General features: G+C 37.9%; 1 protein-coding gene across 5 annotated transcripts in view; it reads right to left on the reverse strand.

The window, feature by feature from the left end:
• The window catches only part of mast1a (microtubule associated serine/threonine kinase 1a), an 89,910-nt gene that overhangs the window by 23,648 nt on the left and 50,506 nt on the right, over positions 1-15,756 (reverse strand). For 4 of the 5 annotated variants that reach the window (XM_028443048.1, XM_028443073.1, XM_028443042.1 and 1 more), the window contains 5 exons: positions 10,436-10,596; positions 7,722-7,797; positions 5,623-5,832; positions 5,446-5,547; positions 1,558-1,696 (listed from right to left, as the gene is read on the reverse strand). In XM_028443048.1, coding sequence (XP_028298849.1) covers positions 1,558-1,696; positions 5,446-5,547; positions 5,623-5,832; positions 7,722-7,797; positions 10,436-10,596 — 688 coding nt within the window. The remainder of the gene's footprint in view (positions 1-1,557; positions 1,697-5,445; positions 5,548-5,622; positions 5,833-7,721; positions 7,798-10,435; positions 10,597-15,756) is intronic. The other variant, XM_028443056.1, reaches the window with a different exon arrangement.

Here is a 15,756-nt window from a genome sequence, read left to right on the forward strand (position 1 = left end):
ACAAAACACTATGATACTCACTAGTATCACTGGTATTATTCTTGTTGTATATTGATTTTATTCCACTAAGGGTTTTGCTCTCATCCAGCCTGCAGCCTGACTAAGCAGTTTGCATGTTTACAACGAACGCACGTCCGTAAATGTGACTTTCTGTGTGTCGTGTCTCTGCCTGTGTTTGTATTTGCACAGTGATTTAATGCCAACCTGTCCTGGGTGTTATCTAACTTCAGCCTCAGCGTGGATAGTGACACTGAGTCTCTGTATTTCTGACACCAATCAGGATAAACAGGCATGGTTGATGTATTGTATGCGCTCCCTTAGTCTTCAGAAGAACCAGAGGGCTGAATTAGCCCAAACCTAAAGGTTAATGCATCCACACATCTATTGTTAAGTATGTGATGTGATTGACAGGCTCCAGCAAACCCTTGTCACCCACTACAACAGGTATTGATAAGAAAATTTGTCCAAAGAATAAGTTTGAAGGCTAAACGTTATATTTATTAAAAGAAAAAAGAAAAAAAAAAACTAGTTTTATTTTATACACCTGTACTGTGTTTTGTAAAGTAATATCTCTGTTTCCACAGTAAACCAGGGGTGTCAAACTCATTTTTTTTTCAAGGGTCATTTACCCAGTTTGATCCCTGGTTGGACAAACCAGAAAAATACTGATTTCTGTGAGATAAAAAAGAGCAATTAGATCAATATTGTGCCCTGATTCACTCTTCACTTTACTGTGTAAACATTGTATGTAATTTACTTAGAACAGAGCAACAACATCCATAAATTGTTGAAATTGCATTATTTTTCCTAAAAATTGTAATTTGTAGGAATTTGTGACTATTTTGAGCAAAAAAAAATGAATTATATATCCTTGTCAGCTCTCCTATGTGAATTTCTGAAATTAGATGAACTGAAATATAAGTAACTGAACTAGGGACAATGATTGTGATTCATGCTTTCTTTGTAATTTTTACTTTAAAATGAATCATCAAATAGAGAGGGCATTTGAGTTTGACACCCCTGCAGTAAAACCTGCTTCATGTGGCACATCCAAAATGCACTTAAAGATATACAAACACATGGGCTTTCAGTTCTTATGAATAAAACAGCTCAGTATCAAGTTTCCGTGATGATGCTGTATGCTCGCTGGGTTTATACTGTAGCTATAATTAGGGAGCCGGGAAACTGGTCCACCTGTTGACATTTACCACTGCAGAGGATTAAGCTAGCATGGAGGATGAATTAATCGATGAGTGATGGCAGTGAAAGATGCTATTATAGGTATAAGGCGTGTCATCAGAAATAACATTCTTTACTATGGCGCTACAAAAAGAGGTCAGTTTTTTGAGTACTAGAAATCCTTCATCAGCAGCCAGTGAAAAAACAAGGTGGACAGAAACAACATGCACCCTGAGTGTTTGGAGCTCACTATATTTGGTTAAGAAATAATCACAGAAACTGTCAGATTTTCTTTTTTTCATTACATAGAACATAAACATCCTGCTGAAACTGTCTGAACATACATGCAGTGACAGCCTGAAAGATTTGTTTTCTTACTCTTACCCTCCAGCGGATCTCTGGTTAAGCCCAACTGACTGATGATATATCGAGGGATGTCTGTCTTCATTAGCTGTCCCTCCTTGGCGTGGTCCTCTGCTGCCTCCAGGAGATGGTAAAACTCCTCTGGGTTAAACTCCTGGTGTTAGACAACGTTGACAAGCGGAATAAGTGATGCAAAATAATTACAAGTATTTCAAAAAAGGTTGTCTTTTATCTTTTAGAGATGTGCAATGAATGAAAAATGCAAACACAAATTTAAAAAAAATAGTCAAACTTCTTTGGAAACAAAATAAGTTTAGTCTTGTTTGTGACATTGAGGGATAAGAGTTCGTCCTCTCCGAATCAAATAATCACCAAACTCAGGTTCACTTCCACCTGCAGCAAACCCAGGTCCAAACCATAAGGTTAGCAAACAAATACAATGCGATTTGCTTCCTTTTCCAACTTCAAATTGTGTTTTTTGAAACCATGCCCTTGTTTCTCTTTGATAAAATAGCTTTTTGTTCATGTCCTGTGGGATTCACCTTCATTCCTGATGGAAGAATAACATTTTGATTAGAAAGCCCGCGGCAGCCGGCATCATTTTCTTCTGTGCTCTCTCATATCTTGGAACCGAGGAAAAAAGGCGAGTACAAAAAGGGAGAATTAACCCGGCTCTGTGATAGCTTGCTCTGCTCGAGGACAACATTCCTCCTGCTAACAGCTTCCTGTCTCTCTGACATTTTCACCAAATCAGACCTGGCAACTGACTTGAATGCTAAACGAACTCTGCGGGCTTCCAACAACATTTTATCTATGTGCGTCGCTTCCTCCATAACCTCAGGGCCATGGAATCTAAAATCCTCTCAACATTCTGACTGACCCCATCGACCTCTTTGCATTGTCACCGTGGCAACGGAAAGACGAGACAGGAGCTGGTAGGCGGGACGACCATGGGAGGCCGTCAATCAGCAAGCTGATATTCAGGTGTGGCTCAGCCTGTAGTGCAGACATAGGCAACTGGAGGCCCGGGGGCCACATGCGGCCCTCGGTCTAATTTTGTGCAGCACCAGAACAAAATTGTAATTCATGAAGTTGGAAGTTACATGAAGCCCAACATAACACGCAAAACTCGAGAAACAAAAAAAATGCACAAAATGTCAACAAAATGATAACAAAGACACTAAACAACCATTTGAACACAAAATGACAACAAAAACAACAACATATACAAAAGGACTTCAAAGACACACAAAACACCAACAAAATTTCCCAAAATGACAGAAAAATACATAAAATGACAAAAAAATATAACAAAACAACACATGATGACTCGAGAAACACACAAAAAGGCAACAGATATTTGCTATATTGACAAGAAAATAGACAAAATGAATATAAAAACACACAAAAGGACTACAAAGACAAAACCCTTTGTTTCTTTCTTTATATTAATGCTCAGATTTGTCATTACTCTACATGCTAACATGAATGGTGATAATGTGGCCCTTAGATCAGACAATCCCTGCTCTGACAGACGTTGCCCATCTCTGCTATAGTGCATTTAAAAAGACTTCTTTCCTCAGAGGACGTTTGGGTGAATATTGTATCAACAAGCTGAGGAAGTGAAGTATCTCCAGCTGAGCTGATTTCGTATTCAAGAAGACATGGGAGGAGGTGGAAAATAGAGCAGCAGAGTTTTGGAGTTAAATCAGAAAAACATCTTGCAGCGATAAACATGTATTCAACCACTACCGCTGGAGAGCGTGCTTGATCTGACCCAGCCTCAACAATCATTTGACCTCTGCTGCATTATACAGTATGTTCCTCCTGCACCAGTGCATCTAATGTATCAAGAATAATACGAGTTAAACAACACTTGCCAGAGGCGAGTGAGTGAGAAAGTGCATCCATAAAGGAGCACTGACACCAGGCAGAGCACACTTAATATTAGCGCCTACACTGGTTTAATTATCATAAATAATAGATTTACTAAACTCTCTTGACCTCCTACAGCAGAGATGGGCAACTGGTGGCCCGATGACCAAATGCGGCCCTGGCTCTCATTTTGTGCAGCCCTAAAAGTAAATGCAAAAAACAGCACTCGGAGAGCGCAGACCTCTGCCAAGTAGCTCATGTCCACCCATATTCTGATTTAAAGAGTACAGCACGCACTTCCCTACCAAAATGTCATATGTTCACAACTTTTCAAGTTATCTTGCTAACAAACAAACAAACAGACGCTTGGTGGAGGTAATTAGAGAAAAATACACCAGAGGAAAAATGACTCCAAAAACAAACAAAAAGACAACAAATGTACACAAAAATGAATTAACAATCACGAAATTACAACATAAAAAATGGCTCAGAAAACACACACAAAATGGTGAATTAACAAAATTACTTCAAAAAACAAAAAACAAAAAAAAAACAAAATACACAAAATGAGAGAAAAATTAACAAAATAACCACAAATTAACACAAAACGAGACCAAAAATGCGCAAAATAAAGACAAAAATACAATAAAATACACAAAATGACAACAAAAACACACCAGTCATTTCCTGTGTTAATGCTCAGATTGGTCACTTTACTAAATGCTGACATGAATTTTAATAATGCGGCCCTCAGATCAGACAATCACATTTCCACTCAATAGTTGCCCGTCCTCTGTGCTAGAGAGAGTTTCAATGGAGACGAGTGAAGTGTCTTTCATTGCTCACTGGTTTAAAATGATGAGTGATGTGAAGTTTGTTTTCGTGCTTTTATATAAAAAAAAAAGTTTCATTGAGGGCTGACGTGTATAATTACTCAGTAATATGCTCGTTCAAGTGATCAGAGGGCTTATCAACAGGAGCTGTCTCAGTATGAAGCGTTCAATTTTCGTGATGCTGAAAGCATTTTCAAAGCACAAATTATGATTCCTCAATAAAATAAGCTCATTAAAAATGTCTTTAGTTTTAATTAGCTTTTCAGGAGAAATGTCGAGCAAGTTTCAAATGATTAATTACGTGCATTTTTCGTAAAGAAGTATTATCTTTTTATTCTTAAAAAGCAGTTCTTAGAAATCTTAGAATTCTTCTTTTTTTTCATCAATTTTTACCTTTGCCAATCAGTCACTGGCATTCATTTGTTTGTTTGTTTGTTTGTATGGTTGCAGAATTACCTCAAAATTACTTCATGGATTTTGTAAAACTTTTAACCAAAGATAGACCCTATTCTGGATCACTTTAAAAAAAAATCATATCTTATCTTGGTTTGTATTGACCAATCTTTATGAAATTTGACTCAGTTATGTCGGGTTGGTTCCTCAAATGCCTCAAATAGCTTATTTCGAATCGGATCCAAATTGAGTATTTCATAATTTTTTTTCAAAAAATGGGAGTGCCCATACGATTGGACCTACTGTATCATTATTAATTGGGATAGAAATTTCTTCTAAGCCTTTAAAATGATCCTGATCATGGTCCCAGATACCCGTAAATATCTGGCAAAAAGGATAATTGGCGCTTGGCAAAGGTTTGCGCTCTCTGAATGCTGGTATAAGGGCATAGACATACAAATATGATATGATTAAATTGCTTACAATCATTGGAATGCAACCCACTAATAAGAAACTTGGGAAGGAATTAGAACATTGTGAGTCAGGTTAGTTTTACTTTAACCAGGTTGTCTTGTTGCAATACTGATTCTTAAATCGAAGGACACACTTGTTTCATCGCTGCTGACTGAATATCTGCCCCTCTTTGCTCATCCTATAGAGCTAGCTCACTGTTAAATATTAAACCTCACTCACAGACAGCCTCCACAAACACACCAATGTGCTAAATATTCCTCAAATGCAGAATCGTGATCCAGGGCCTGTTTTATTCCCATTAGACAGCAGGAGAAATACAGAGACTCACCAAACACTCCAGAAGCCTGGCAGGACGAGATATGATGATGAAGAGTTTTTTGACAAGCTCAATGACGAAGGTGAGCTCTGAACTCTCGGAGCGCTCGTACGCCTGATGAAGGAACAGAAACGGGGTCAGTGGGGTGCATTGGATAGACATCAAGTCATACTCTGCTTCAGAACTCACGTCATCCAGCAGTTTCTCCAGGTTTTCCTGCAGCTCACAGAAGTAGATGCTGGTAATGAGGCCCTCACGTGATTTGGTCAGGCAGTCTCTGGACAACTCAGCGATCTGGTGGAGGATGAAGCTGAGGACCCCGTCTGCCAGTGGGAGAACGCTCTCTGGGCAGTAATTCTGGATGAACTCCGAGAGACGCTCTTCCATCTGAGCTGTGGCCTAATCAGGTAAACACTCAATCAGAGGAAGGTAATACAATCCTCCGTCACAGTGATTGACTTGAATGAATCTGACTTTCTAGAACACTCAAACTTCTGAACACATTTTTTGTGAGTTGGTGCATCATTCACATTTGAACTGAACAGAGAAAATATCCGCCAATGGTGCTGCTGCAGGAGGCATTTCCTGATAGCAATGATGCGTCTCAGGTGCTGATCAGCCTTTAGGTGTGAGGCTGAAAATAACTGCAGCTCTAGACCAGAAGTAATGCTGTCCTTTCCCTTGCTTACATTTCCTATCAGCAGTGACTCACTTTGGATTCAATAGACAACCTAAATCACTACAAGTATGCAAAAGCTGCCATTTCCCTTGGCTGTTTGAAGCTTATTTGACTTCAGCAAGGATTTTTCTGATCTGCTGCACATCTGGAGTCTACAGAGAGATCCAAGAAAAACACCAACGCCATAACTTTTCTTTCCAGAATGCAGTTCTTTATCCTTGCTGTTCATTTCATGCAGGATGCCAAAATAGATACCAGTATTCTCAGTGGTACGTGTGCACTAAAAATTATGCATTTATTAAAAAATGAATTAAATAAATAAAAAAGTTAAATTCATAAATGAAATCGAAAACTTTGTCTATGTCCAAAGATGCTCGCACTGTAACAAGAGTTTAAATGTTCACTGTTAGACTGTTGAAATATGGTTAAGCTGTCTAGGCACACACCCTGCACATTTGCACTTGTATATACATAGTTTTTTCTATTTTATTTATTATATTTCTTTAAGGGCTTAACAGGGGAACCGGCTAATGGAATTTCATTCATTCATAAAGACAATTAAAGTGTCCTTGAATACTTCAATACTTAAATTATTACCTCACTGGTAAGTAATACTGTCAAGGCAGATTATTTGGTGTCAGGTAGTACAGATATTTTTGGATTCACACTGCCTCAGACATCTTTTAACTTAGTGGTGTAAAACTCATTTTAGTTAAGGGGCCCAAATACGGACCAGTTTAATCTCCAGTGGGCTGCAGATTATAGGTGGTAAAACGAGCAATTTTATGCCCTAGTTTGAACTTCCACCTATAACAGTATTTAAAGTATGTAAGGCACCGACAATATTCCAGCAATAAGTGACAGATATAAGTCCCTGTAGGATTTCTTTCATTTTGTAACCAATTTTTCATTAATTTGGGGACATTTTGGGATACAACTTGAAGAAAATTGTAGGATTTTGGAAAAATTGAGAGTAATTAAAACAATTGGACTTTAAAAATGACTGCCATCATGTGTGAAAACTGTGAGCCCAGGAAAAAATGTGGAGTTTCATTAAATTTGTGTATTTGGAGGTACTAAGATATACAGTATACAACTGAATTAATTTGTGATTTACACAATGAGACCAAATTGGGATCTTTAAAGGGCCGGATTTGTGTGTTTTTTGAGCCTGCTTGATTTTTATGATGTTATGTATTGTGTTCACTCTGTTACTCCTAAAGTAACGACCAATGATGAGGTGGTAGAGGGGGTGGGGGTTCAATCCCAGTCTATACCGGTCTATGCGTCAAAGTGTCCTTGGGCAAGTCACTGAACCCCAAGTTGCTCCCAATGGTCGACTAGCTCCTTGCATGGCAGCTCTGTCCCATCGGTGTGTGAATGTGAGTGTGAATGAGCAGATATGTAAAGCACTTTGTGACCTCTGTCTGTGAAAGGTGCTATATAAATAAACCTTACTTACTATTGTTACTGAGATTGATAGAAAGTAATGAACGTACACCAAATGTTAGGATTGAGCTTAGAAGGGTTTGTTGCTGCTCTTCGTGTGTACAGTATAAGTGTGGTGGGAAATGGACTTAGGGCTTGTATTTGTTTGTGTGAGCCTGACCTTGGGGAAGCGCTCCTTGTAGACATGGTTCATCATCACTATTTCATTGTCATAGCAGGATGGAGAGCGCCCCGGGCTACGGAGAGACAAACACAGAGAGCAGCACCGACAGACACAATCAAAGAAGGTAGAACCCAGCACAACACAGAAAGCCAAGGCAGGCGGGAAAGACACCATTTCCTATTTCTCACTTGAATGACGGAATAATTCACTTCCCCTCGTGTCGATCTTGTCGGTATATTATGCTAATGGTGTGATGAGAAAAAGTCTGTACGCTGGGTTTCTCTAATGAAGAGTGACTCTCCCTGCGTTCCACAGTGCACTTTTTATCCCTTCCACACCACAGATGTCACAAACATGCAGCGATACATTAGTGTTATATATACCACTCTCTGCACACACACACGCACAGACACAAGGAAATGGGAAACGTGGCAGCTACAAAGAACAAGAAAGACTTTCATCTGTTTTGTTTTAACGAAACCGATCCTACACGGATCTGAATATTCACAAGAGAGAAACCGTTTCTAATATAATTGGGGCTGAGGAAGCACAGAATGAGTTCAATAACGATATAAAAAGAGGTCAAAGAGTATAAAAGCATTCAGTGTGTTAAAATCTCTCAATATTATCTAGGCCAGCTACTGCATGAGGACTGAACACTGATAATGACGTGTCACATGTAGTTAGGGCATGTTCCATCCAGAGGGGAGGCAGTAATAGGTGTGCTTGGCAGCAGAGTACACCAGGGGCTTCTGCTAATAGAGAATCTGCTGCTCTGGAGAGACTCCAAACACTCACAGAGACTCAGATCCTGGTAGAATATCAGTGGAGAAAACGCTAATCATGAAAACCTTCACTCAAACACCACTCGTGTCTTAGAGGTATAGCACTTGAATGATGTCAAAGAACTGTCTTAAAACTAGGGCTGCCATTTAAATGCTTTAATCATGATTAATCAATTACAGAAAAACATAACGTACTTAAAAGAATTATGTCATTAATTACAATTCTTTTGCACTCCAAACAGCGCGGAACCTTTCTTATTTCAAGAGTTCCTGGCATACCCATAATACCGATGCACCGGCTACAATACAAGATGAGAGGCCACTGTGCTTTCGTTTGGCGTTCATTTTGGCTCATAAAAACAAAAGTTGTGTGCAAATTGTGCAAGAAAGAGTTTGCAGCCTCCTCAACCACCTCAATGCTAAACATGTAGCAGCTAGCACTGTACACTTGGACAAAATGTTCTCACTGTTTTTGATGTGCTTATAGCACTTCATATGGACCTGATGTTTAATTTCATTTGTATTTTCTATTATTTGGAGATTGACAAAAGCACATATCAATATCAAAACTAAAGGTTGCAGGCAGCCGTTGGGACTAAAATCTCAAACACAGCACAATGTAAATGGCTACGCCTGCATCTGTTCAAGTTTGTTAAAAACAATAAATGACTTTAAATAGCCACTTAGTTATATATCAATATTTTGATCAGCCACAGTAATGTAATTAAAATAAAAATACCTCAAGTTGAGGGCCTCTCTGCAATTTTTAGGTGTGATTTAAAAAAAAGAGATTGAATAGATTAATTAATTACAGAGCAAATCTAATTAATCGTTGAAATGTTTTAATCTCTTGATAGCACTACTTAAAACCAGTTTCAGGTGTAATTTTAGCTCTTGGGTTTTACCTTGAGATAATCTCCGCTTTGTGAGGCAAAAACACTACTTACTGTGAATCCTGACACCACAAAGAAAGTGTTACAATGTCGAAATATAGCTGGATCAGGTGTGGGTCATACAGTATGTGCATTTGTTACATTTCATCATTCATTATACATCAGTATCATTATTCAAGCAAGGAGCTAATCAGTTACTTGTCTATGTCAATTACACCAAAGTATGTTATTCTGTAATATCTCAAAGACTCAAATTTTGGCTTAAATATAAAGAAAAAAAAACTAAACAATGAACCAATCATTTAGTGGTAGATGCTTAAAGCTGTATCTTTATTTAGACAAACCATCCCACCTATTACTAATAAATGAGTATGTATTTGTAAGTGAAAAAGATTGATTATATATAAAACTGTTTCCGCAAGGAAATTCATGTTAAAACAAAGGAAAATATAAAATAATTTTCATATGCAGTGAAATTATACACTGGGTGAACATTTTATATAAGGGTTTTATCACACCTCTACCATTAGATCTTTTTCAATTGTGCACAGTAGTCTTTTGTTGGATGATGTTATGGATGATAATAAAATTTTGACAATTATAATAAAAAAAAGCATATGTAAATAACTCCAGGTTTACATGATACAGTGTGAGTAATAAAAGAGAGGGCATAAATAAATGGAATTATCTTATATGAAGGCATCACATCACAGTATAAATGTCAATTTGACTTTGATAATCATGACACTGACCTAAAAATATTAACAGGTAAATTAAACTTTAATGTAAGCTTATACAAACATTTTGATTTGAGTAAAACATGAATTCCAAAACTTAAAAAAAGAAATACACCAATGCTGTTATGAGTGAAAGGAAAATATTGCAGTACTTGCAGTGTGTCCTCAAATGACTGCAGCTCTGGGCTTTATGAGCTCTGAGCTTCAAGCCCAGAAAACTACATCAGAATGAGGAAGCGGTTGATGGACGAATGCCTTTTTTTTTAGCTTTAGCCAATAACCTGCCATGCACTCACCTGAGGCTCCGCGAGCGAGGCCTGATGTGGGGCGAGCGCCGACCTCCGTCATCATCGGTGATGCTCTCAGTGCTGCCAAAGTGCTTGGACAGGAAGTGCAACTCGTCCATTGTCGGCTGAAAGGGCAGCTGGTGCAGGCGCTCCTGGGATGAGCTGGATGACTAAGAAATACCAGAATCAAGAAAAAAAAGCGTAATTAAAAAATGTGTAAAAGCCATACAATGCCAAATTGTCATGTAAATAAGGTCAGAAAGAAAAATAAAGCCCAAGTTGTTCACAGTGAAAGAGTATTTTGTATGAACTGACTCTGGGCAAAGACGTGATAAACCCTAAACAATGTCACTCTGCTGGAACGTTTGTTTAGCAACTGCTAAAACACACTCAACCAATGCTTAGTGACTTAAGCTTCTTTCAATATTAGAAATGCAAAACGTCAGATGTGCTGGATTGTTTTTCTTTTTTGATGACAAACAAAGACTAGTTTTTCCATAATCTGAAAGATAATCTCACTCTGTTGCACCTGATGAGAATATTTGATTTGGTTCTTCTATCCACACTTTAGAAGACACAAAAATAGAGTTGGTATCGTTGATATATGTATATATATATATATATATATATACACATATATATATATATATATTATAACAATACATTAAATAGGAGCAGTGACATACATAACATTTAAAATCACATCCTGGAAAACAAGACAAATTGTTTTCTCATAAAAGTGAGTGTTTGACACAATATTCAGACAAATTCTGTACCCACAAAAAACCACTTTGTGACACACTGCACTGTAACCACGTCATGATTTGAGGTCTGTGGATGAATTTTGGGGATATTTTCCAGTCCAGGTAGGACTCATTTTTAATTAGGATTTTGTTTCTGATCATGTTTTATTTTTGTCTCTGATTTTTAATTTGAGATTACTAGCTTTTTCTCCCGGTTTCTATATCTGTTTGTGGGTTACTTTTAGTGTGTTAAGTGCAGAAAGCAGGAATAGATCAGCCTCTCTTTCCCTCTGGAGTCTCACAGGTGAAGCCAATTTTCCTGATAACATTAACTAGAAAAAACAAATTAACAACATGAATTATTTAAAAAAAAAAAAAAAAAAAAAAAAAAAAAAACGGCCTCTAACACGCTGCCGGAAAGAGCTCCCTGTAAGTTTGCTGTGTCATTGTATTGTCAGACCTCCTGCTCCTCTCAGCAATTTTTGGTAATTGCTCCTTTTTTGGTACTTTGTTGTTCTTTCTGGTTTGGACTTTTTTGAGTTTGTTTGTGCTTTGTTAGAACATTTCTCAAATTTGGAGTTTATATTAAATTGACACTATTTTTAACAACCGGCCCATCTGCCTCACCTTTGCAACTGGGTCAACTTCAAAACTGACCTTACAAAAGAGCAAAAAAAAAAAAAAAAAAACTTTAGTTAAAGCAGGTGTCTGAACTAACCATATGTGTCTGAAAATATGGACAAGAGCACTGAGAGAGCACCAAATCTCCTCTTTTCCAGTTACTCCCAGTTATCTGGGTCAGTGATCCTGATCACGGTACCGCGATTATTCACACTTTAAAGGCTTGAAGGCTTAAAGGCGATGAAATGTGGAATCTGGATCCGATCCGGATAAAACTTGGGGTGTTTGAATAACCAACCCGACATAGCTGAGTCAAATTTCATAAAGATCGGTCCATTACAAACCAAGTTTGTCAAAATCTATTAAGGACTTTTGACATAATCCTGCTAACAGGCAAACAAACAAACAAATAAATACTGGTGAAAATACGACTTTCTTGGCGGAGCTAATAAACCAACATGAGGCAGTTAATGGAGCTTCTAAAATTAAAATTGAATGTAATTTTTCATATTTTTTGTATTGCAAATGCTAATTATTTCTACAGCTTTGTGTTCTTGTTAGTTGGTTAAAGAAAAGAGAAGATAAAGGGTGAACATTGTTATATGTGGGTGTAAAGAGAAGGAACAAAGTAACACCTAAATAAAGATAAATCAAAGAAAGATGGTGGGAGGGGAATTCAGAAGAATACAGTAAGAAAGACCACATGAAATCAGCCGAAGCAAAATGTAGGCTTATCGCCTGCTGTCTCGTATGGTTTAATGGCTGTGCTATTTTCTCTTAAACAAAAGTCTTTTCTTTAGCACAAGATGGAAAAACCAGCCTGGATCAATGAGAGGCCTAATGAACATCTCCCAATAGGGGACTATGGTCAGCTTTCGTTGCTCAGTGATTTCTAGAAAATCTATTAGAGACTCCATTCAGGTCTAAGTTCGCTGCAAACTGCTGAAAACACAAAAATGAGCAATGTTGCAAATGCAGTAAGTCGAGTCAGCATTAAAAGTGTTTCACTTTGCTAATGGTCATCAAGAGTAATCTGAAACACATTAAAATGTAACAGGAAATTATAATTTTCATAAAGCACAGTGAGCCAGGAGATTAGCTTTGACCAGTTTTGAGAAAATTAATTTAAAACATCTGATGCTGAATTTTTAAATCTGACAAAGCACATGTACACAGATCATCTCCCTGTGAGGAAGATAAATGGACAAAAAAAAGTGCTGTTGAAAGATTGACTTTTTTTGTTGTTGCAAGATTTAATAATTTTGGTGTCAGTGATTTAAGAAACAGAAAAAAGAAGGAGAAACACTGGTCTGTTCCATGGTTCTGCTTGCTCACACTCGCTTTGAAGTTCAGACAACATAGAATCCCTCAGATTTAATGAGAGGACTTCTTAAAACTATAAAAACAGCCCTGAAGTCGAACTAGTTTCAACTAAAAGTTTAGGAATTGGAAAATCCTGACACCTTGCAGTGTTACTTCAGCTACAATCATACATATTTCATCTTTGACTTAACTTCAAAGTGCATTACACTGAATAACTTGGGTTCATGTCTCCTGCTTAATGCAGGAAGTCCTCCACACACATCTTGTTCTTTTGGTCTGTTGTATCCAGTGTGCAAGAGTCTCCTGTAGCTAATCAGGCGCGTAATCGTTCATGCGAGAAGTCGTGAAACGGTGGAAACTGAAGGGACGGGGGAGGAGGAGGAGGAGGAGGAGGAGTGATGATGGTACAAAGAAGCAGCCGTCCTCATCAGCAACCAACAGCTAGAAATCAATGACTCACCAGGTGGATGTTTTTCTCCATATGCAGCAGGGTAAGGTGATTGATGAATGATAGGAAGTGTTGAAGTGAAAGAGATGCAACCTGAGCAACGTGTGCATCAACATCCATTTCTCAAATGAAGTATTTACCAAATGATCTTTGCATCGTTCCTTTTTCTGAGCGGCCTGTTAAGCTCCAAACATCACTCAGAAAATTGAGAAAACCTTTAAAGCCCCTCTGCAACAAATCCCCTTTTATTTCTGCCCACACTTTCCTTTATTTGTCGCTGAAGGCCTTTGCTATTATCCAGCTCTGCCTCTCTGGGGATTCACTGAAAGTAGAGTAGTAGTAGTAAGAGGAGTTTGGGCTTCAAGGTCGAAATTCAGACTTTTACTTTTCGCTGCATTTATCCGGCTCCACATTTTACACAAAGTTCTCAAAGACTAGGATCAGATAAATTAGGTCAACCATGTCTTTTGCAACTGATTGAAGATATTTTTAGCCCTGTGTTAAACGTGATGCACGTTCCTCGCTCTGGAAAGTTTTATTGTAATTGCTCCCCAAAATCAGCCAGTTGTAGATTCAAAACAGTGCAAGTCTGTGTATTTGTGTTTGTGTATTTTACTGAATGTGTTCCATGCATTTATTTCACGGCATCAAAACAGTTTTAGAGCAGCGATTCATGAGCAATGCAATATTTGCCAATAAACACTAAAAAATAAATGCAAATCACACAAATCTACCTAAGTCCCATCAGTGTTTATTGAAAATTCTAAACTGCAGCTCTATACAGTTATCTTAATTTTCTAGATGCTAAACAACAAAAAAATAAAAAAGGAAATTACATTATCATCCAAATGAGTCCCATTTCTTGTGTAAAAGGCAGAATTAAACCCACTAAAAGTTTATAGCGATGTGATATTTCACTGCTGAAAAGGGAATACATTTCTCATGAAATGAATTCCTCATAAACCAACTTAACTCCCTAAGACGCTTCAGTTTGTATTTTTCTCGATTCAATGAAGCTCAATGCAGCGACATCATGTTGTACCACAGGGGCTCTCTAAGTCATCTTTACTGCACACTGGAGAGAAAACAAAGCGTGGGGGCTGTACTTTGTTTTCCCATCTGTTTCCTTTCTGTGGCACTGTGTATGAAACATGCAAACACGCTCCATACGTTCATCTTTCATTACAAAAGGAAAAAGCATTGTTGACTGTCCTTTTCCAGTTACAGGCAACAGACATGCCTAATATTCAACATTTGCTTTCACAGTAAACAGGCCTTTGAACAATAGCCTGAAAACGGATCAATTCTCTTGATGAAAGCTGATCAAACGCTGAGAAATTGAAATTCCAGAGCAAAGATTATAGCACACTGGAGATACTTTTTATTGTTAATCCACTTTTGTTATTTCAACACGTTTTCTGAGCGCAAAGGCACATTACAGGTTTGTGCCTCTTCATTAAATACATGCGACATAAAATCAATCAACCTGAGGAGTGTTTCTTCTTTCTTTCAGAAAGACGCAGACAAAAGCTCAAAGATGCATCCAATTACCAAAATGGTGTGTTCATCAGGCAATATGGACCAATTTTTTATATTTTTCTACATACACAATAATTTTTTTCTTTTTCAAAAATAAAAACTCTTCCAGAAAGACATGTACGTAAATCTCTAAGGATGGAGATTTCTTCTTCTTGGCGTTTAGTAAGCAGATTGGTTTGGTTTTGTTAAACCATGAGTATCTTTTTCTTTCGCCAACTGCTTCTTTAGCTCCTTAAAGTCTTTTTAAAGAATGTTCCAGGGTTTGGGGTTGGTCATTTCCTCCTCCAGTTGATCATTGAGATCCAGTTCTCTGGTTTTGTCTTTATCCCACTGGCTCTGCATGTCTTTCAGGTTTTGCTGGGACTGGACCAGAGACAGTTTGAGGTTGGACATTTCCAGCTGCTTTAAGTCAACCATGCAAGCGTTCACCTTTTGAGGACTTCTTGGTCCCGTTTGTGTGCTAAATATTGTTTGTTAACTGGACCACTGTAGAACTGTAATGTAAGTTCTTTGTTAATCAGCTCCAGCGGTTTTAGAATGGAGGACCATTTCATTTTCCATTGTGGAGACATTTCTGTCTTCGCTATCTGAGCATAGAACCTCTGTAAGACTCTCTGGGTTGTGAGACGTGTCATCTTTTGTTGTTTATGTAACAG

Source organism: Gouania willdenowi, chromosome 1 (assembly GCF_900634775.1).
Source record: "Gouania willdenowi chromosome 1, fGouWil2.1, whole genome shotgun sequence".
Classification (NCBI taxonomy): Eukaryota; Metazoa; Chordata; class Actinopteri; order Blenniiformes; family Gobiesocidae; genus Gouania; species Gouania willdenowi.